This window comes from Callorhinchus milii, unplaced genomic scaffold, assembly GCF_018977255.1.
Source record: "Callorhinchus milii isolate IMCB2004 unplaced genomic scaffold, IMCB_Cmil_1.0 Scaffold22, whole genome shotgun sequence".
Lineage (NCBI taxonomy): Eukaryota > Metazoa > Chordata > Chondrichthyes > Chimaeriformes > Callorhinchidae > Callorhinchus > Callorhinchus milii.
The window spans coordinates 5867188-5890250 of record NW_024704763.1 but is presented as its reverse complement, the minus strand read 5'-3'; the positions used below and the strand labels follow the sequence as shown (position 1 = coordinate 5890250).

General features: G+C 40.4%; 2 protein-coding genes across 3 annotated transcripts; one reads left to right on the top strand and one right to left on the bottom strand.

Moving 5' to 3' along the window:
* The first annotated feature begins 652 nt into the window (after window positions 1–652).
* On the top strand, window positions 653–9628 carry LOC103189579 (sorbitol dehydrogenase-like). The gene is made up of 9 exons (XM_007910025.1): window positions 653–706; window positions 3416–3449; window positions 4351–4515; window positions 4958–5117; window positions 5740–5858; window positions 6678–6743; window positions 7967–8151; window positions 8324–8445; window positions 9346–9628. Exons 1-9 carry the CDS (start codon window positions 653–655, stop codon window positions 9626–9628), a joined length of 1188 nt encoding a protein of 395 aa, XP_007908216.1.
* Window positions 7183–22794, bottom strand: duox2 (dual oxidase 2). 2 transcript variants are annotated; one of them, XM_007909045.2, is made up of 8 exons: window positions 22591–22794; window positions 21403–21460; window positions 19499–19633; window positions 18798–19011; window positions 17976–18190; window positions 14953–15125; window positions 13715–13783; window positions 7183–7260 (listed from the first exon to the last, which is right to left on the bottom strand). In XM_007909045.2, exons 1-7 carry the CDS (start codon window positions 22735–22737, stop codon window positions 13739–13741), a joined length of 987 nt encoding a protein of 328 aa, XP_007907236.1. In that variant the 5' UTR covers window positions 22738–22794; the 3' UTR covers window positions 7183–7260; window positions 13715–13738. The 2 variants fall into 2 exon arrangements, with proteins under 2 accessions (XP_007907236.1, XP_007907229.1); XM_007909038.2 differs by lacking the exon at window positions 7183–7260 and adding an exon at window positions 11721–12787.
* Between the last annotated feature and the right edge of the window lie 269 nt (window positions 22795–23063).

The following is a 23063-nucleotide window of genomic DNA, read 5'->3' as shown; positions in this document are numbered from 1 at the left end:
AGTGTCCGGGAGTGCTTCAGCAGTGCTGAACGGTGACCATTTTTGTGGAGAGTCCCATTACGACAGGGTCTCAGTTCAAGCACCCAAACCCCTGAGGGTTTGATGAGGTCCCTCAGTACTTTCTCCGGCTATATTTTGTGAGACCTTGGTTGCCTCCTCTGGCTCCCCTTGGGTGGGTGGGTGGGTGGGGTGGAGGGGGGACCTACTTTGGGACCAATGGCACCCTCTGATTCACAAAGTTGGCCTCTCATTGGTTGATGTTGCATCAATGATGGTCCAGCAAAGTGACAATTGAGGGTGTGTGGGTGGGTGTAGGTGGGTGAGGGAGGGGAGGGTGGGAGGAGGGATGGCATCATTTTGCTGTAACCATGACAACCGATGATGTTTCTTTTGCTACTTCAATGGTTTCCACGGTGATGTCTATGACCCGCTGAGGTTTAAAGGGTAGCAACCTTGCGGGCGAGGAGGGGAGGGGGACGAGTTATTTGGTGTCTTGGCGTGGTGAAGGCTGTCCTCCCGCCTGGCTCCTGCGGACGAAAGAAAAAAGAAAGGGAAATAGCAGATATTGCGAGAAAAAAAAGCTCGGACCCGTCAACAGATCAGGTCGTGAGAGAAATAAAACCCCAGAGCATCTGCCCGAGAGATTCAAGAGATGTCGCAAGATAACCTGAGCGTGGTGACCGGTTGTCCAGGACAACTGAAATTGGTAATGATCTCGCCTCTCTTCTTCTTCTTCTTCTTCTTCTTCTTCTTCTTCTTCTTCTTCTTCTTCTTCTTCTTCTTCTTCTTCTTCTTCTTCTTCTTCTTCTTCTTCTTCTTCTTCTTCTTCTTCTTCTTCTTCTTCTTCTTCTTCTTCTTCTTCTTCTTCTTTCTTCTTCTTCTTCTTTCTTCTTCTTCTTCTTCTTCTTCTTCTTCTTCTTCTCTTTTCTTCTTCTTCTTCTTCTTCTTCTTCTTCTTCTTCTTCTTCTTCTTCTTCTTCTTCTTCTTCTTCTTCTTCTTCTTCTTCTTCTTCTTCTTCTTCTTCTTCTTCTTCTTCTTCTTCTTCTTCTTCTTCTTCTTCTTCTTCTTCTTCTTCTTCTTCTTCTTCTTCTTCTTCTTCTTCTTCTTCTTCTTCTTCTTCTTCTTCTTCTTCTTCTTCTTCTTCTTCTTCTTCTTCTTCTTCTTCTTCTTCTTCTTCTTCTTCTTCTGTGCCCTAGACTTGCCAGGTTCTGATCCACCAGAGGAGGTGGTGATGGTGGTGATGGTGGTGGGGGTGGTGGGGGGGGAAGGAAAATCCATTATAAAGTAAAACACTGATACGAGTTTTTATATTTTTGGGGGGGGAGTTTTGGGGGGTTTGGGTTTTTTTTTTTTCCCAGATGTCTCCTCCTCTCCTTCTTCTTCGGGAGAGAGAGAGAGAAAAAGCAGAAAAGTTTGGGGGGGAAAGATGTTGAGGAGTGGAAATCGTGTGGGAGTGAGACGGTCGATCTCTAAGTTTCTGTGCGTTTAAAGGGGGTTCCCGTCTATCCGCACTGTACTCTGCCATCTCCCAGACTACAGGGATTGAAATGTATGTGTCATCAGTTCACACCCCCCCCAACCCCCACCCCCAACCCCCAACCCCCATCCCACACACACACACACACAGGCAAACAAACCATCTAAAACCCCTTGACGCAATAAAGCACTCACCCTGGTGACCCCCCCACCCCCCAACCACTACCCCCCCATGAAATTGGTGTACAAAAAGTCTTACCTTTGACCAGACGTCATTGGCATTGTTTGGCTGCAATGTCCTGGTTTATAAACTTTTTGCATGAGTTTCCACGTCCTTTGACATCCAAAGGACGTCCCACCCCCCACCCCCCTAAACGTTTTGCTGCATTTTTGCTTTGGCACCCCATGTTGGATGGTTATTCTAAGCTTCTGTTGGAATCGCTGAGTGTTTCAGTTGATGTTTCATGTGGAACAAGATTTTTTTTTACTGGGCAAGGGTAGGAGAGGATGTCAAAGGGAAGACGTTGGTAGCACAGATGAGTTACTTCATTCTCAGGCGCGGACGGTGGGGGTGGGGGGCAAGGAATGGAGGGATTTAAACACTAGAGTGAGGATCCTGAAGTGGATCCGCTCTGTGACAGGAGCCAGTGGAGTTTGGCAAGGACTGGAGTAATCAGGGCGTGGATGTTGGTTTGGGTGAGAATGCAGGCGGCGAAGTTTTGAATGAGCTGCATTTTATGAATGGTGGAGGAGGGGAGACCGGCGAGGAGGGCGTTAGACTAGTCCAGCCGAGAGGTGATAAAGGCATGGACGAGGTGGGGTAGGTTGAGAAGGTCAGAACTGTGGAACATAAGAACATAAGAAATAGAAGCAGGAGGAGGCCATTCGGCCCCTCGAGCCTGCCCCGCCATTTAATAAGATCATGGCTGATCTTCCATCCTAATTCCTATCTCCATATCCCTTTATCCCTCTATTCTTTAGAAATCTATGTTCAAGGACTGAGCATCCACAGCCTTCTGGGGTAGAGAATTCCATAAATTCACTACCCTCTGACCGACGACATCGGCAGGAGCCAAAGAGTATGGCTTCTGTCTTGTTGGAAATTTAACTGCAGGAAGTTTGCGTTCATCCAGCTCCTGATGTCCAACAGACAAGCTGAAGGAACTTCAGGGGACTGGGGGTTGCAGCTGGAGGTGGAAAAGTAGAGTTGAGTGTCATCCACATACATGTAGAAGTTAACCCCGTGTCTGTGGATGACATCACCGAGAGGGAGCATAGATAGGGAGGAATTGAGAAGTGTAAGGGACTGGAGCTTGGATATGCCGCCTAAATTGTTGAGAGAATAGCCAAAAGATTAATTAAATCACAAAGAATAATGGAATAGGAAATTAGTCATGGTCATAATTGATTGTAAATTGATTGTTTTAGAATGTGTGGTATCAACAGCAACAACAACAAGTTACATTTGTATGGCGCCTTTCACATCAAGGGGACATCCCAAAGCACTGGACAGTCAAGGATGTGCACCTGAGCTGGGCATTGGGAGCGTTGAAGGGCAGGGAGGAGAGCGGTGGTGGGAGTGTGACCAAAGGCACGATTGAAGAGGAGGTCAAGCCTCCTCTCCAAGACTTTAGAAGCAAAGGTGTTGACATCAATCAATTAAACAGTAAATTATTCCAAGGTCTAATGAGGGCAAGAAGATAAATGGCCTTGCTGAGCAGATTATTGGCCTGGCCCGAATAAGATTCTCATCGAGGAGCCAAACATATTATCTTTATTGTTGTTTATTTTATTTCATTTTAAAGATTTAATTTTATTGTTTATCTTTATTGTTGTTGAGATTATGATACTTGTATTTAGCAGTTCTGGTTTACAGCTAAATGTACATGATGTGTAAAGGATTCAAGTTTTGTAAAAAGAATATTTTCTTTCTCAATAGGAAAAGCGTCAAGTTCCAGAAGTAAATCCTGGAGGTATTTTGTGTTTTTCCCTTATACTCTTTCAATATTATTTCTTTGACCCATATCTTATAAACACTTTTTTTAAATTAATTTGGAAAATACATTATTGCATTCACCATTCAAGATCCAAAATTCATCAAGTTATACATGTTTCCCTGACTGTATTCTAGACACTGACTTGCTTACAGATTGTGCTTAAGAATGATCTTTGTACACGACTGTTTGTGGGACATTGCTGTGCTCAATTGGCTGCCGCGTTTCGCCCACAAATATGCGGTCAATTCACTTTACAGCGCGTTGAGACGTCTAGAAGACGTAAAAAGTGCTATATCAAATGCAAGGATTATTGTTAGTATTATTACAGTATTTGATATACCAGCTTCAACATCAAGCCTCTCAAAGAGGGAATCATTGTACTGTTTGGTAACTGTATTTTTTTGCATTACGCTTATAAATAAAATTCAGTTTATTTCAGTATTGTAAAATGAAAAGCAATGGAAGAGAAGATTCATGAAGAGAAGGGATTGGACTAGATGGAGTTTCTAGGTGTCCTCCAATGGCTTCTCATCAGTCCACATTACTAGGTTCTTGGATGGCAGAATAATAACAAATACCATTATTCTTTCTATGAAAGCAAATCACACATTATCATATCATTTCAACAACAGATTCTGAAAACCTTAAAGTGTATCTTATTTTGCTTTGAAGCACTGCTGCATATCGTAATAATCATAATAATGATCCTTGCATTTGATATAATGCCTCATCGCGTCATTGAAGACATCTAAAAGCGCTTCACAGAATATATTGTAAAGTGGTTATTATTATTTTTCACAGAATATATTGTAGAAATGTTGGCACCAACCAAAACAATTGTTTGACGGGTTTCAAATCTCGGCTTTTCTGTTTTCAGAGGTTCTGATCAAGATGAATTCAGTTGCGATCTGTGCAACTGACGTCATATATTGGCAATTTGGGAAATTGGCCGATTACGTGATCAAAAAGCCAATGGTTCTGGGACATGAAGGCTCAGGGGTCATCCAAAAAGTGGGCTGTGGAGTGACGAATGTCAAGACAGGTTGGTCCTTATGAAATTTGACATTGTTCAACACAGTTACCCAAGTCTCATAGGATAATGGAAGGAAGTTTTTCTGATGATACAGCATCCATTGGATGCACACTCCACCTCACCAAGCCAGTCAGGAACCTAGGTGTCTTGTTCAACCCTTTTCTCCCCCACATCTGTGCCATGACCCACTCTACCTTCCCTCACCTCCCAACACTGCCCGACGCCTGTGCTATTGGAAGATTTGAAATAGACAAAGGAAAGGAAAGATAACTGCGCGTGCTATTCATCTCAATTTGACTGAAGTTCGATTTGGTCAGAGGTTCAGGATGAGAATGGGTGTGGGTTCTCGACCAATCTAAGACTTGGAACGTATGGATAACTCATCAATCACAGTTCTTAATCCTAATATTAAATAATTGTGTACTGAGTACCTGTGTTTGCTTTGCTGTAGGTGACAAAGTGGCCATTGAGCCTGGTGTCCCCAGAGATACTGACGATTACGTTAAAGCTGGCCGCTACAATCTGTCTCCGACGATTTACTTCTGCTCTTCTCCACCTGATGATGGGCTTATGTGCCGATTCTTTGTTCACAAGGCAGACTATGTCTACAAGTTAGTACTTACATCACCACTTGAATCACATTAAAATTATTATTGCCAGTTACTAAAGCTCTTTCAGGAACTCAGTGTCCTGATAGTATAGTAACCCCCAATGTCCAGTTTAATCAAATATTAATTAATGTTAATGATCAAAATAGACCATGGTGACATTTGAATAATAGTGATGGAATCTCCTTTAGCCACCTTTACTATGGGCAGGATGAAACCTCTGTGCACTGTCCTGTAGTCTATTATACTGAGTAATGATGAACATGAGGAATGTATCAAACTTTACATCTTAGAATCAAAGAAAGCGGTGACTTATTAGGAGGCCTCATGAGGTTATCTGTGTTTGCTTCTAATCCTCATCCCAATTCCCTATCTTTTCCTCTAATATCTATGTAATTCCCTTATAAACACCTATTTTTAGATGGTCTAATATGCCGTGTTGAGTAGATATTGTGATGTAAGTCCCAGTCACTGCTAAAAGTAATTAATTCGACCATATTCAAAGGCAAATTTCCATATGTTCAACCTGTTCTCAGTATAAACAGCTTTACGTTAGATTAATTCAGTATCAGTTTATTGAATGTAAGGAAAGAGCTATGGAATAATAGTTGTCTTCTTGTTTCAGGCTTCCAGACTGTGTGAGCCTTGAGGAAGCTGCATTGGCTGAGCCGCTTTCTGTTGGTATTCATGCATGTCGCAGAGGGAGAGTGAAGCTGGGTTGCAAAGTCTTTATCTGCGGAGCTGGTAAGGAGCTGGACCAGTGCAGACTGACACTTTCAGATGACAGATTTCACTCTGGTTCCTAGCATCACTTTTGCTGCATTTGCTTATTTATTTTCCTTCCTCTCCATTCCCTGTGGGGTAAAGTTTGCAACCCTTCTGTTCTGAAGGTGTTTTTACACTAAACCGACACCAGGTGACGCCATACTCCTTGGTGAGTGGACTCTCCAGAATTCAATCAATGCCTTTTCTTGGCGTTTAAAGCAGTGAGAACGATTGTACATTTTGATAATAATAATAATAATAATCCTTGCATTTGATACAGCAGCCTTATCACATTTTTGAGATGTCCTAAAGCACTTCACAGGATACACTGTGAAGTGAATTGACTACATTTTGGGGGTGAAACGCGGCAGCCAATTGCGCACAGCAGTGTCCCACAAATAGTCATGGATTGAGTGACCGATATATTATTCCTTTCTTTTAGAAGGGTATTGTTTTACCCCTCTTTGAGCAGATCAACTTTAGAAAATAAATATTAAGCAAAACAAAAGTTGCTAACATCCACCAGTCATTTTAAAAACAGAATCCCCAGAAAAAATTGGGGCAATTCACCCCCCCACCCCCACAGATATCTATTTAGAATTGAATTGTCCCCTACTGCGGTAAGTAAGTGCCATGAATGAGTTGTAGCTTCAGCAGTAGATCGCATTGTACTGAAGTTCTTGTGGATCAGTTGGAATAACTTGAATTCTTTGTTCAGGAATCTGTTAAGAACTACTGTAAATTAGATCCTGTTGTGCATTGCTAATAATTTTCTAACAGATTCTTATTTCTATTAAGGGCCAATTGGACTTTGTTGTTTGCTTATTGCAAAGGCTATGGGAGCATCTCAAATTTTGATGTGTGGTAAGACTAGTGTGGATGTGGTGTGTTTGCGAGTACAGTAGAGAGCTCAATATCCGTGTTAGTTGGCACTAAGATCATCATTGGTAATAAAATAGGCCGGATATTAAGTGTTTTCATATGTTTCTGCATGTCTCTCTCATTCTGCACATCTCTTTGTCTCCGTATGTTTGAATCTCTTTCGAATCCTGTGCTTACCTGGATTGCATCATTCCACATCACACCGCTGTCTCAAAGTTGGGAACAATTCCTGCATACCTCATGTCCACAACTAAAAATGTTGCTGACATTGCAGCCCAATGACACATTGGTGCCCCGCAGATACTGTGTGTCTCTGTGTGTACTGTTTTATTGCAATAATTCCCAGGAAACTTGTTATTTTTCCATCAATTTCTTTTTTAATATGAAATTTAAAGTTGTTACGATCCTGAATTCTACTATAAAAGAATATTTTCCTATCAATCCACATTTGTTCTTTCAGGGATGTTCTCCGAGATGATGCCTTCATGGGACATCTAGCCTGTAATATATACATGGCCTGAGAGTTCTTAACAATGACACTAGTCACACAATGAAACCGTATTCCGTTCTCATTATTGTTCTCCCTTTATTTGATCTGAGCAATACATTCATTCCACTCCCCAATATGCCATGGGGCTGGCAGGTTGTGTTGCGTATCTTTCAATAAGTTTCTGTGTTATGGGCAGAATATTGTTTACTGTTAACAAGCCAAAACCTCGAGATGCAGATGTTTTGTATTTAAATCACAGTGCTCCTTCAGTGGGTCATTGAGTTTATTCGGTCATTACCTGAACTGTATGTTGGGAAGGTTCCAGGTTTGAAGCCCAGTCTGTGTTTTATTGCCTCCTCTTAGTTACAATTGGCCTCAGTGCCCAGACAGGGAGATCAAAATCAGCCAAAGCTCCTATTTCACCTGATAGCCATCCTGTACGCATGTGTGTGTGTGTGTGTGTGTGCGTAGGTGTTAATAAGGACAGCATTGGACTTGACTGTGATGTGGTCCCCCATTGGCAAAATAGTCTGCCCATACTCACTCAAGCTTACTCTTGGAAAATTAGCACTTGGTGAGATACTGAAGAGCACCTGATATGTGTGAAAATATCCCCCTTGGTGCAAGGAAAACAAAGTCCATTTTCTTTAAGTATTAGGAGGAGAGAAAATGAGTTTTAAAAATATCTCTTAATCCCATTGTTTCACCGTTTTAGACTTTTCATGTGAACGATTGGAGAAGGCCAAGCAGATGGGAGCCAGTGCAACCATTAAAGTAGAGAAGTGCCCGACATGCCCCATCGAATTTGCCCAGAAAGTGAAGACGGCTCTGGGTTGCAGTGGGGCAGAGGTAACCCTTGAGTGCACTGGGGCTGAGTTTTGCGTCCAGGCTGGGATCTATGTAAGTATTCAATCAATTCAACTCTCCAAAACAGGTTTTACTGTTTTTTTTATGTTATTTCTCTATTTCTAAATGGAGTCAACAGAATTAGGAAAGATCAATCTATCTCATACCAGTGATTTAAAATGAAAATGGCTGGGTTTATTCTTCCCTCTTCCCTGTTCCCTCTTAGGCTACACGTTCTGGAGGGACGGTGGTTTTGGTTGGTATTGGTCCAGCTTCAGTGAATATCCCGGTGTCTAACGCAGCGTTGAGAGAGTTGGATATCCGGGGAGTGTTGAGATATACTAACACGTAAGTGCTGAAATCGGCATCCTCAAATGAGTTTGATTTGCTGTCTCAATGTATTTAACTGATGCTGGGTTTATGCTGCTCAAGCAGAATGGGTAATGGTGGAGCAGGATTGATGATTCATACTTCAGTAGCCAGACTGTATGTAGCACAAGCCGTCTGAATGGAGGCCCATTAACTTGCTGCCAGACTTTGTGCAGTCCCAGTGCTAAAAGAAGTAGCTGGAAAAGGACCAGGAAAACAATCTAATTTCACTGGGGACGAGATAAAAATGTTAGATTCGAATCTGAAAGGAACAAACACCCAATTGGAAGGGGACGTGTTCCCTTTAGAAACTTTAATCAGCTGTTTCTAAAAAGGAAGAAATAACCTGAACTGTTAAAGTCATTAAAAAGACAACATGAAAATAATGGGAAAGATGAAAACAGAGGCAGAGCTGCTGCTGACCCCACTGCTGCACTCTGTCCTTCCTTGATGTCCTCCAACTGATCCCTCTATTCCAGGGGTTCCCAAACTTTCTAGGTTCGAGACCCCAACTCCTCCCCCAGGACATTAGGTATCCTAACAGAGGACCCCTCTTCCACACTTAGACTATCTGCTTCTCATGCTCCTGCACCCCCCTCCAAGCCTCCACAATTGGTTGCCCTTAAATACCTTGCTTTGGAACCTTGTGAACGCATCCATAGTCCAAATAAGCTTTCATAGCTTCTGAACTTTGGGCAAGGCTCTGCGGACCCCAGTTTGGGAACTCCTGCTCGATTGCACTTGTACCTGTTACATTAGGAAGGGCTCCTGCTGGAACCTGGCAAAGTTCCATTTATTGGTTAAATGGTTCAACCCTCAACTCGGGGCTGATAATATTGTAGCCTTTAGATACGCATTTTTGCTCTTGTTGTATTACAGGTGGCCGATGGCTTTAGCCATGATGAGCACCAAGAAGGTGGACGTAAAGCCCATGATCACCCATCGGTTCCCCCTGGAGCAGGCCACTGAAGGGTTTGAGACCTCCAAGCGAGGGACAGGAATTAAAGTGATAATGCAGTGCGAGAGTCAATGCCAACAGCAGCAGCAGCAGCAATCGTGCCAACAGTCCTGCCCACCACCTGTGCAACAGTGCCAGCAATCGTGCCCACCACCGCCTGCTTCATCCTGCCAACAACAATCCTGCCAACAACAATCCTGCTAAAACTAAAATCTGAGGAAGGTTGTTGTCTACAGTGTTTAATCCCCAACTTGAGTATCACCTTGGAACGGGCCACTCACACTGCGAATAATGTTTTCCTCGGTTGATTCTCTAACCTCGTAATAAACGCTGTGAATAACCTCATTTAAGACCTCATTTCTTATCATCTCTCGACTTTCCTTCCTTCTCCCCCACCCCCCCTCCCAATGGCCAGCATCTCTGTTGGGATGCAAACAAAACCAATCACAAGTGACGTTGTGCAGAGCCAAAAGAGATCCTCAGGAGCAACAATTGGCACTTGTGTAGCACCTGTCAGATAGGATAACACCTGGAAGCTTAGTCCAAAAATAACATATAAGGTTTAAAGGAGAGCTGAGGGTTGAACAAAAATAATAATAATAATAATCCTTGTATTTGATATAGTGCTCTATCACATATTCGAGACGTCTCAAAGTGCTTCACAAAATACACTAAACTGAATTGACTGTATTTTGTGGGCGAAACGCAGCAGCCAATTGAGCACAGCAGTGTCCCACAAACAGTAAAATCACAGTGAAAAAATTATTTTTTTTTTGAAGGAATTATTAACCCCAGAAAAGTGATCTGCCAATCGACTAACAATCAGGTTCCTACTTACTGCTGGGGAAACAGAGGCGTGTGGAGTAAGGAAACTTGCGCCCTGCCGGAAATCGAACCCGGGTCCACATCCCCACATATCTACATTCAAATACAACCTCTCCTTCCCTCCCTCTAACCCAGGGGTAAAGAAATACAAGAAACCTGTTAAGAATTCATGAGAATTTTACATATCCCAATATCCTCCAATATTGTTCTTAAACACACACTGACTGAGGTCTTGTGGTATTTTTAAATGAAATTCCTTAATAAGGAATTAGTCATGTGGATTCCTTTAGGTAACTAGAAGAATGCCAACTGACCTAAGTGAACTCTATGTGATAGAGATTTTTTTAGAAATAGCTCACATTAGTCTGTTGTCAGCAAACTAGACTTTCATAAAATGCAGTACACACAGGGACTGCAAAATACAAAATCAAACTGGCAATAAAACACCAACAAACACAAGCAATTATTTAACTGTGATTATATTAACAAAGGTGTAAGTTTGAATCAATGTTTTAAAAAATTGAAAACAGGAAGAAGACAAAAAAAGGAAAGTTTCAATAAATTTTTTTAAAACCTGCACAAGACAACAAAAAAAAGACCCAAAGTAATCTGTGGGTAACGAGGTGGTAACGGAGGGATTTTGCCACAAGATGGCACAGTTTCAGCGTTTTTTGATCAACTCAGAGCAAGTGGTACATTATTCCAAAATGCCCTGTTTAAAATTCGAACTTTTCTTCTGGACGAATTTTTGCTTTAAAATTAATTATCTTAATTACCTACCCCAGCCCCACCCCACCACCACACCCACACATACACACACACCATCCACTTTGAAAGGTAGGAACAACTTTTAATTACAAACATTCTTTTTCAATGATCAATTTACCATTTTAAGAAGGATTTGATCCGTATTACAATGGAGCAGATGAACGTCCAACCTGCAGCATTAAGATGCTAAAGATGCATTTTAATGTTTGCTGACAGTCATTCCTCTCTCCCCAACCCTGCCTCACTGCAGGAGATTTTGCTCTTACCTATTATTACAACTATTTTTAGTTTCAATCGATAGATGCAAAACCACTGAAGGAAAGCAGATTAAAATCTGAGATATAATCGACAATTCAGAATCTTTCCAAACTTGACTCTTCCAATTCCAGCGATTTTGAATAAGGGAAACAATGCGATTATATCATTAGGATGAGTTGGTTACAACTTTGTAATACATTTACAATAGGATCTAATCTACAGTATTTCTTAATTGTTTTTTGCTGTGTGCTGTGAACAATCAATTCGCTTTACTATATATTCAGTATGAGGCGCTATATCAAATGCAAGGATTATTATTTATTATTACTATGCAGAGGTAAGTCAAGCAGTCACAATGACATCCATGTTAAAGACCAATCTGCAGCAGAGTTCCCTTGTTCCCTTTATATTTTTTTAAATACAGATTAAGCTAAGAAATACAGTATAATTGAGAAGTTTTTTTTATTTCATCTGGTAATGTATTACATCCATTGTATTTTACTGACTCATTGAATCTAACAAATTCATTTATTCTCCATAATAATAATAACATGCATACACGTACAGACCAATAACATTCATTTATTCTGTATTGCAAAGTATGGCGTCTTGACCTTAATAATTTAAACACAACAAAACACCCATAGTCACAATATCATTGCAGTCCCAAAGCTGAATACATTTATAGTATATGTATCTTGGGACTTGAAACATGTCATTCCAAAATCTAAACTACTAGTAAAGACTCATGGTAAAAAGTTTATGCCCTGTGTACTCCATGTACTAAATTGGTTATTCTAATCTAAATGTACACTAATTTCCCTACAGTCAATACATTCAGTGAATTTTGTCCAAGTGCTTTTATGAATAAATCTACTGCAATTGAACGTTATAAATAACATGGCTTTGAAGATTTGTAATGAAATTATATACATAAAATTGCATTAGATACATTAATTTTTTTTAAAAAAAACAATGTACAGGGTTCAATTCACTGAACACTAATAGAGCAAAATTAGCCCTTAACCCACAATTGCTACATGGAGTACAGAGCAGAGGGAACTCTTCACGTCCTTAAAGTGCATTGGTCTTGTACTCTACAGTATATTGCAATCCTTGTTATATTTTACATGGAGTGATCATGCATTTGAACGCATATGAAACACTTAATGTGTCATGGCCAACATCAAATGGAGCTAAGTTGCCCATGTGTTGTTGTCTGTCCTTTTGGTGCCATGAGCCAGTCAGTCAAACAAATCAATGGGCTACAGCGGTTCAAACAAAGTCCTGTAATATCTTCTACAGATCTGGAAACGTGCATTTGTTCACACAACACGGAGTGCTAGCAATCAGCCTCCTTGTCAATCCACAAAGAGGGGTAGTGCAGTCTAAAAGTCAGCCTTCTATAAGAATAGCAGTCAAATGACAACATAAAGAGTCCTCTGGTCCACTGACATCCTTCAAGATAGGATAGCAGTATTGTCACATTCCTACACAAGATGGGTATTGCTCCTGAAAGTAAAGAGAAAGGACAAGTTTTCAGATGCCTGGGTAGCTTTGATCTGTTATTTAGAAATCAGAGCTTTTAAGAACCGTAGAAAACTAGCTTCCAAATTAAGAATGCATTTAAGAATCTTCTAAAATTTTGCACTACTCCTAAAAACTAAAGCCATGCAAAATGTCTGGCACTCATTTCCTTTACAACATTCAGCATCTAACACTGCTTAACCCTTATTTTCTCTTGTTCCCCACCATGAGTATGTATAAAAGGATATCATGCAATGATCAGCAGCTCGATTTCCCAATTATAAGCAAGGAACAAAAATTTTCATACAAAATAGTGATCAGCTCTTAGACACTCGTCTCTAAATTTGTAAGTGTGCATCAACAAAACTCCCTTCATTTACACAAAATGTACAGTCAATCTACTTTGCAATATATTCTGTGAATCGTTTTGAGACGTCTCAATGATGTGATAAGGTGCTATATCAAATGCAAGGGGTATTACTATAATTTTTATAACTGGGAAAATTTAATTCCACTGTCAAAATTGCTTTACATACAGGCCAGCAGAATATCACTCCTCTTCCTCTCCCAAGAGCCTACAGACCAACCAAACAAACTAAGAAACAACATAAAGATCAAGAGTTGGGAGAAATGGGCTATGCCACCAGTAATGGCTGGCTGCAAGGAGCAAGAATATGGTCATGGACATCAGTGTTCCAGGTAAATTAATTATTTACTTCAAAGCTGTTTTGGGAGGCAAACAAAATTATTGCACTTGACAGTAATTACCCGTGAAATACATTGAGCCATTTTTATTTTATAGGGGCCACATCAAATGCAAAGATTGTTATTAATAGTATTATTATGCATGGTTATTAACTTATTACCACAGTCCATAAAAACATATTAAGGTAGTTTGAATTAAACTATTACCTTAGTTCAGCAATGCCATCAGGTTCATGTGTAAACCACAGCGTTGTTCTTTCGGGGATTGATCATTCTCTGGATTGAAAATATTTTGGGGATTAATAAATTTGAATTGAAAAGTCAAAGTAAATCACTGACCCCGTATAATCACGTGGATTAAAATCATTTCCTTTCTTGCTAATTTACTTCCTTCCGCTTGGTGTACATTTTCCTTTTTCAGAGATACGGTTCCACAGGTACCTTCACTACCGCATCAGTCATCATTCTCCTCCCCACCCACTTCTGCTCCCACCCCAGCTCATGTGCTCTGCCCAGTCAAGCGCTTTGAGACATCCTCCCCGACGTGAAAGGCGTTATATAAATGTAAATTATATTGTATTAAGAGGACATTATTCACACAAGAGCCTTCACAGTCAACATTAATATGTTTGTTTCGGCATCACGTTCGTGCCTGATCTTTTCCTCACACCTCAGACACATACGCCTACAGTTAGGAGTCTATGAAATAGACATTTCCCCCCTCCCTAAACAATGTGCCTGTAACAATCCCTGGGTATAGATACTGATTTGGTTAAAGATTTGATAATAGCTATTTCCTCATTGTCACTTAAAGTATTGATCTGTGATCCATAAATTCACCTCAGTTTAGCCTGCAAAATCAGTTTGTCTTCAAAATTGAGGTCACAGTTTTCTGCAGCTTTTAAGAAGAACCATCTTCCAAATTAACACAGAATTTAAGAACCTTTCGCCAATCTGTGTGATCTTGAATTTAAGATCCAATGGTCTGACCAAAGACTAGGTGGAGTTTGATCCTTTGGGAAGAGAGCCCATCAATTGGCAATTTCCATTAAATGTGGTCTAAAGAATGGCCAATTTACTGACAATAGTAGTCTTCCTTATTATAATACACTGAGGATTCAACTGCTTCTTGTCCCTTATATTTCATGCAATGGTCAAGGATGTGAGGCACACACTTATATCCTTTTCCCATATGCAGCACTCATAGATTTTTTTTGTTCTTTATTGCCAGATGAAAAACTCTCACATCCCATGCAAATGATTAATTCTCGATCCTATTCATCCTATGCAAATGGCTTTTCTACAATCATTGAGACTCAAATTCTTTGGTTTCAAAAAGAAGTGGTATTGCTAATCAGTGGGACAGGTAAATAACGGAACAAGAGAGAGCAGAAAACAAAGAGATATAAACAAGTTATGTTTTTAGGTAGCTTCACACTTCTCACCTGTAAACCTAATGTGTTCCCATTATCATCGGTGTAACCATTGTTGAATAGACCTTCACTTAGTTGTTCATCATCAGCATCGTCTCCACTCAGCTGAAAAAATACTCGGAGCTTCTCTGGGTCAAAGTGATTCATAACAACCACAATTACTCCAAAGATTAAGCACAGCAACGCTATATTAAAGAGAGAAAGGATAGGTTATTTCTCCCTTCTCAATCTATACTGTAGTCACTGCCTTAGAAAAATAAACTACTGGATTCTGAGGAAATAATTTATGATAATTCATTTTTGATTTCATTTGATTTTTTTTCTGCTTGATTTATGGCGCCTTATCAGTTACCTTAATGCTCAAAACACAATGTAATGTACTAACTGTTATTGTCATTAAATACCATCTCCGTTACCTCATCGAAAAATTCTATTAGATTTGTTAGACAAGATTTGGTTTAACAAATCCATGTTGGCTGTCCCTAATTAACCCATATTCTTCTAAGTGAAGATTTATTCTGTCCCGGATTATAGTCTCCAGGAGTTTCCCCACTACTGATGTTAGGCTGAATGGCCTGTAGTTCCCAGGTTTATCCTTCTGTCCCTTTTTGTACAGGGGAGTCACATTGGCCACTCTCCAGTGCTCTGGCACCACTCCTGTGTCCAACGAAGATTGAAAAATTGTAGCCAAAGCCTCCGCTATTTGTACCCGTACCTCCCATAGCAATCTTGCTTGCATCCCGTCCGGACCAGCCGACTTATCTACCTTCAGCGCAGTCAACCTTTTCAGTGCTTCCTCTCTGTTTATACTTATCCTATCCATTTCCTCTACCCTCTCCTCCGATACTGCGGCATTTGGTGCATCCACTTCTTTTGTGAAGACAGATGCAAAACACTCATTCAGCACATCAGCCATGCCTTCAATAAGGTTTTCCCCTTGGTCCTTAATTGGTCCCACCCTACCTTTGACTGGCCTTTTTTTCTTGATATGTTTGTAAAATATTTTAGAATTCCCTTTAATGTTAGCCGCTAACCTTTTTTTGTATAGTCTTTTTGCCCCTCTTATTTCCTTTTTCAAACCTCTTCTGCACTTCCTATATTCTATTTGGTTGTCTTCTGTATCTTGGGTTTAACATTTGCCATACGCCTCCTTTTTCTGCTTCATTCTAGATCTAATTACCTTCGTCATCCAGGGAGCTTTAGAAACCCTACTTTTCCCTTTTGTGGGAATGTATTTATTCTGTCCCTAAGCTATTTCATCCTTGAAGACTTCCCACTACTCTTTAGTTGTTTTACCTGCCAATCTTTCTTTCCAGTCCAAGTTGGCTAGGTCCCTTTTTAACTCACTGAAATTTGCCCGCTTCCAGTTGAATATCTTTACCTTGTCCTTGTCTCTTTCCTCTGAATCTAATGATGTTATGATCACTATTGCCCAGATACTCTCCCACTGAAATCTGCTCCACTTGCCCTACTTTATTCCCCAGAACTAAATCTAGCACTGCTTCCTTCCTTGTTGGACTGAAAACGTACTGATCAAGAAAGTTGTCCTGTATGCATTTTAGGAATATTTCCCCCTCCTTGCCCTTTGCGCTGTTGTCTTGCCAGTCTATGTTGGGATAATTAAAGTCCCCCATTATCACAACTCTATTGGCCTTGCATCTGTCTGAGATCTGCTTGCAGATCTGCTCATCTATTTCCTTCCCACTATTTGGTGGTCTATAGAATACCCCTATCAGCGTAACAGCTCCTTTTTTGTTCCTTAACTCTAACCAGATAGATTCCGTTTTGGGGCCCTCCAGCACCTCAACCCTTTCCACGGCTATAACCGTATCTTTGACTAACATAGCCACACCCCCTCCTTTTTTTCCTTCCCTATCCCTCCTGAATACACTGTAGCCAGGAATATTCAGCTCCAATTCCTGTCCTTGCTTGAGCCAAGTCTCTGTTACTGCTACTACATCATATCCCCCTATGACCACTTGAGCCTGCAGCTAAACTCCGTGCATTTAGGCACATGCACTCCAAGACCGACTTGACCTGTTCTGCACTTCCCACCTGTTTTTTTTCTCCATTTTCTAGCTCTGGCCAGTACATGAGGAGAAACTCCCTTTCCTCTTCTCAGTACACAGTAATACAGGATCTTTGCTATCCCGCTGAAATAAAAATAGAAATCTAGTTCCTTGGTTTAACATATCATCCAATGGATTGCACCTACAATAATGGAACTAGAGCGTCAATGTTGAAATTAAACCGACAACTTTCTGACCCAGAGGTGAGAGTGCTTTGAATATAATACAGTGGAATCCATTTTGGCACACAACAAAAACCCTTAGGTGTTTAGTCCATAAAAAAGATTGTGGTCTCAATCCAAAACACATTATTAACTCATAGGATTTGGGTTTTACCAAAGATCTTGTTCTGGTAAGAAACACTACAGTCATTTAAATTTGTACGAATTACTTGTGTTTCATGCAATTTTGGTGTAAATCATTTAGTTAAGTAGGAATTAGATAGACTTCAATTTTTATACTTGAAAAAAAATCAAAAGCACAACAATTTGAAGTATAAATAACAGCTGTCTTGAATTTATGTTACTTCTTAATAAAGAAATCCGCATGTCTGTGACACTGACTCAAAGGAACAATACATTCCAATGGATGTTTCATGTTAGAGAGAAATGTGTTACATATTTCTAGTTACCAGAGAGACTCCCTATTCTGCCCACCTATAAATGGAAATTTCTCCGTCAGCACATTCCATTCCAGACACAGGGAAAATTGCATGAGGAGGTGGCATACATGAGTATATATATATATATATAATTCTGTATGTAATTCTTTATTTTCATCTTAGGTTAAAACTAAAACATAGCTGGTTTGAAATTCAAGATATGAGTGCACTGGAGATTTTCATCACACCTCCCAGTCAATCAATAGTATGATAAACATATAGATAAGACTATAGACACGCATAGATATTGTTATTGATTATTATTGTCGATTCACATTATTTATTCTACAGTACACAGCACCTACCTGTCACTAATGTCAGCCAGAACGAAACACTGAAACTGGTGTTCAACATATATGGACCAAATTGAATAGTGCATAGAGGAACAGTCCGAGTTGTGGCAAATGAAATAACTCCAAAGATCATGAATGTAGAGGTGATAACTGCCATATAGCCTCCATAGACTATAGCTGGCATGGAGAAGAGAATGTTGGCAAGCACCCAGGCACAAAATGACACCCTATTGCACACAAAAAAATTACATCTGCAATCAATATCTTGTAAATGACATGAAAACAGTTAATGTTACTTTTTTCTAGTTTTCTAACATGCAAACAGTTAATGTTACTTTTTTTTAGTTTTCTAAGTGCCTTAATAATAATAAGTGATGCATTTGATATGGCACCTTATCACTTCGTTGAGAGGATACACTGTAAAGTCGAGAGACTGTGCGTTTTGTGGATGAAATACGGCATTCAATTTCACACAGCAATGTCCCACAAACAGTAGTGGATTGAGTGACACATCCCAAAAATTTTCTGGGAGGGATTATTACCTCCAAAAATCGATCTGCCAATCAACTAACAACCGGGTTCATAGTTACTGCTAGGTAAACAGAGGGATGTGGAGTACGGTTGCCTAAGGTTTCGCCCTGCCCAGGTATCAAATCCATGTCCCCTTACTTACGAGCGAGTGCACTGACCACCACACCTACCAATTAATTATAACAGACTTGCGTGTTATTTAATTGATTGGTTTGGTGGTTGTCATCAGTCGTATCTTTGAATCAAGGCAACTGATCTTAAATGTAACAACTACCTAAATGACAAAAGATAGATATTACTTACCACATCATGGCTGTTGCAAAATGCCCAGACAATCTGTACTGTAAATAAACAAGGCAGGGACTGCTGACAGCAAACTTTTCCGCAATGTACAAAATTGGGTTTGGAAGACCTTGTTCAAGCCCTTCGTGATATTCCTTATTATAATCTAATCCAAAACTCCAAGGAAAATTCTCATTGTAGTCTATGGTTTCATTTAGCTGGTTCACAGGCAGACCTGCAGACACATAGGATGTGAAATATATTAGCCTTTCCTTTCATAATATTTAAAATACTCAATATGAACATCAATACTATTCATAAAGGAGACCCCAATGTTTCACTAATCCATAGTTAACATGTTTCGTCATGAAGTTCGTTGGTACATAATTATGGACTTCAAAAAACTATTTGTGGTTATTGCTACACCATCCTTAATATCATCAGTTTAGTCCATTAAGAGGTGGACAATAATATCCATTCTTTGCTGTTTTTGCCCAATAGTCTATCATATCATTGATTTTCTATCATGTTAAACCTATGTTACAGCATAAAGGCCAACAGCAAGTTTGTTATTGGAATAATTTGTAATACATCTTGAAGCCTTCTGTAGACCATTGTGTTATCCATAGAAAAGCATTAGTCTTGAACATTATACATTATACCTTCATTATTTACAGGAAATATGTCAAGGTATTTTTCTATTAATGCAGTGTCTTTTTTACCTTTCAGAGTGACATTGATTCCTGCCAGTCCGATATGTAGCCCCACTTTGGCATAGACTGCCTCTTTGCTGAAAGATTTATATGTTGTGTTTACTGTAACAGATCCAGATTCCCAGTCACTGGTAAAATTGACCACTGCAGGATGAAAGTTATACGTGATTAGTCATCAACTATAATGCTGTACTGACTAACTTGATCTAGTCACACATATAAAAGAGTTCTTTCTTGAAAACAATGAGTCATCACACCATTTCAATCTCACGCTTTGACAAATTATCTTTGGAGCTTCAAAGTGAGCATTTTTCATTTAATAATAATAATAATCCTTGCATTTGATATAGCGCTTTTCACGTCTTCCAGATGTCTCGAAGCGCTTCACAGAATATGCTGTAAAATGAATTGACTGTACATTTGTGGGTGAAACGCAGCAGCCAATTGCGCACAGCAGCGTCCCACAAACAGTCGTGGATTGAAAATGACCAATTTATTATTGTTTTGTTTTCAAGGGATTATTATTAGGTGTGTGGAGTAAGGAACCTTGCCCAAGGTTTGCCCTGCCTGGAATTGAACCCAGGTGTCTCGTTTGCAAGGCGAGTGCTCTAATCACTGAGTAACAGGACTCCTGATCCTGATAATAATAATCCTTGCACTTTATCAGATGGTTGAGACTTCTAATAGTACAGAAGTCTAGATTAGTCCAGTTCTGTATTTCAATTTCGAAATCTGTGAAAAAGTATGACGTTTAAAAGGGATATCGAGACAAAAAAAAGGCATGAATTTAAATTAGCTTGACTACACTGCTGGTCTAATAATGTTATTGTAGGCGTACTGGAGAGAGGAATATAAATGTAGACATGGAGAAAGGTAGATATATCAACAAAGATTGGTCTGTCACACTTTATGTAAATTGTTCTCTTAGCCTTCAATAGAATAATGGATTAAGGAGATCAACATAATTTATTTGGTCTTTACTTCAACCTGATAATCATTTCTGACCCTTGTGCAGCACCAACACCTAAACCCTTAAGTGGAATCCCATAGCGAAGTGGTTAGCACACTCGCCTTGCAAGCAAGAGGATCCAGGTTCGATTCCCAGACACGGCGAAACCTTAGACAAGTTTCCTTAACACACACCTAGCAATAAGTAGGAACCCCGTTGTAAGTCGATTGGTGGATCGCTTTCTGGGGGTAATAATCTCTCTCAAAAAAAGGGGTTGTTTGTGGGACACTGTTGGTCGCAAATGGCTGCTGCATTTATCCCACAAAATACACTTTCAATTCACTTTACAATAAATTCTGTGAATCGCTTTGAAGCTAATTTTGTTTTGCCTCCTTTTACACTTCTGAAATTAGCCTTTTTGATAGAATCGCTGAAGAAGAACAGCTAATTAAATCAGTCACTGCAAGTTTCAGGGCGAGGTCACCCATGTACAATACACTTTCCCAATTTGGGTTAAACCACTTTTTAAGCGTATGCTGTCTGGAATGCATTCAAAACCATACACCGCAAAAATGTAAACTCCCTCACACACGCTAATCCTCCCATAGATTTACAAGGATCGATTACTTGTCGTATGGGGGGTGGTGGTGGTGGTGGGGGGTCAATCATAGAGCAGTGAATGCGGGTTAGGAGACGGATTCATCTCTAACAATGTAAGACGTGAAATTGGACCCTCCAATGTGAAGTTGGAACACACATTGTAAGACTCTCATTGCCAGGTTACAGGTAACCACATTTCACAGAGACTTAGCCAAAGTGGACCCATCAATTTAATTATGTACAAATACACTGACACACATTCAGTTCTGTGGGTACAGATTTGATGAGGTGTTTTCTTTTTTAAACACTAATAATATATCAAATATTCATTCAAGTACTGTAGTGAATTCATCGTAAAACTTACCCACGATGACTGCGCCAATGAAAAGACTTATAAGAATCCTGAAAAATGCATAAAATCTCTGGGGGGGGGCGGGGGGAAATATAAAAAAAAACAGAATTCAGTAACAGAAAGAACACTGAAGCTAAGTTCACACGTTTCATTTTAGAGTCAAAGCAAAGGAATGCTATTCATACATTAAAGTTTTTATTAACCAGTATATTTGAAAGGGAAAATTAAACTTTCAGTACGTTTCCTACAAATGACAAACTGTGTCGAGGAAGATTCCAAATTAAAAAAAAATTCAGTCAGTCTTAGTTTTACGAGATTAAACGGTAAACTGGCAACTAACGCTTTCGTGGTACAAAATTCTGCTGGAGATGGTAATGTTAACGAGGTTCCTCACAAACACTGAGCTGCTTGGTATCCCACACACTATGAGGTGTGCACCAGAGCCCAGGTTTACTAGAGACTGTCACACACACACACACTCACTCACACACTCACTCACTCACTCACACACACACTCACTCACTCACTCACTCACACACTCACTCACTCACTCACACACACACTCACTCACTCACTCACACACTCACTCACTCACACACACACACACTCACTCACACACACTCACTCACTCACTCACTCACTCACACACACACTCACTCACACACACACACTCACTCACACACACTCACGCACACTCACTCACTCATACACACAAACACACACTCACTCACTCATACACTCACACACACTCACACACTCACTCACTCACACTCACTTCACACACACTCACTCACACTCACACACTCACACACACTCACACACACACTCACTCACACACACTCACTCACTCACTCACACACTCACACACACACACACTCACTCATTCACACACTCACTCACTCACTCACACTCACTCACAGACACTCACACACACACTCACTCACACTCACTCACTCACACACTCACACACTCGCTCACACTCACTCACACACTCACTCACACACTCACTCACACACTCACTCACACACACACAAACTCACTCACACACACACACTTACTCACTCACTCACACACTCACTCACACACACACACTCACTCACTCACTCCCACACTCACTCACTCACACACTCGCTCACACTCACTCACTCACTCACACACACACTCACTCACTCACTCACACTCACTCACACACTCACTCACCCCTCTCCCACGGATGCCCGGCAGGATAACCAGAAAGGTGACCGCAAACACGACGAAGACGAGAATGATGACGAGCTGATGGATGGGGAAGATGAAGGCTGTCCTGGCGTGAGGATAAAAGGGATGGACCCCGTCAAAGAAGGACATGGCTGTTGGCGATGCTCAAAACCCCTGGGGAAGGAGACAGAGAGAGAGAGAGAGAGATAGAGAGAGAGAGTGTGTGTTAGTGACCACCTTCCTGGACTCGGTGTGGAACATGTGCACCTGCACCTCGACAGAGTTACACAACTTGGAGCAAAAGCATCAGAATAACATTGTTTACTCCCAGACATTCAATTCCACCAGTGATCTTTTTTTTAAAAAAAAAGAGTTTAGTACGTTATCACCACTGAAAATAAACCCTTCATCCCCCCCCCCCCCCCCCCCAAAAAAAAAAACTCTCCTGTGAAGGGGATATATATTTTTTTTAAAAA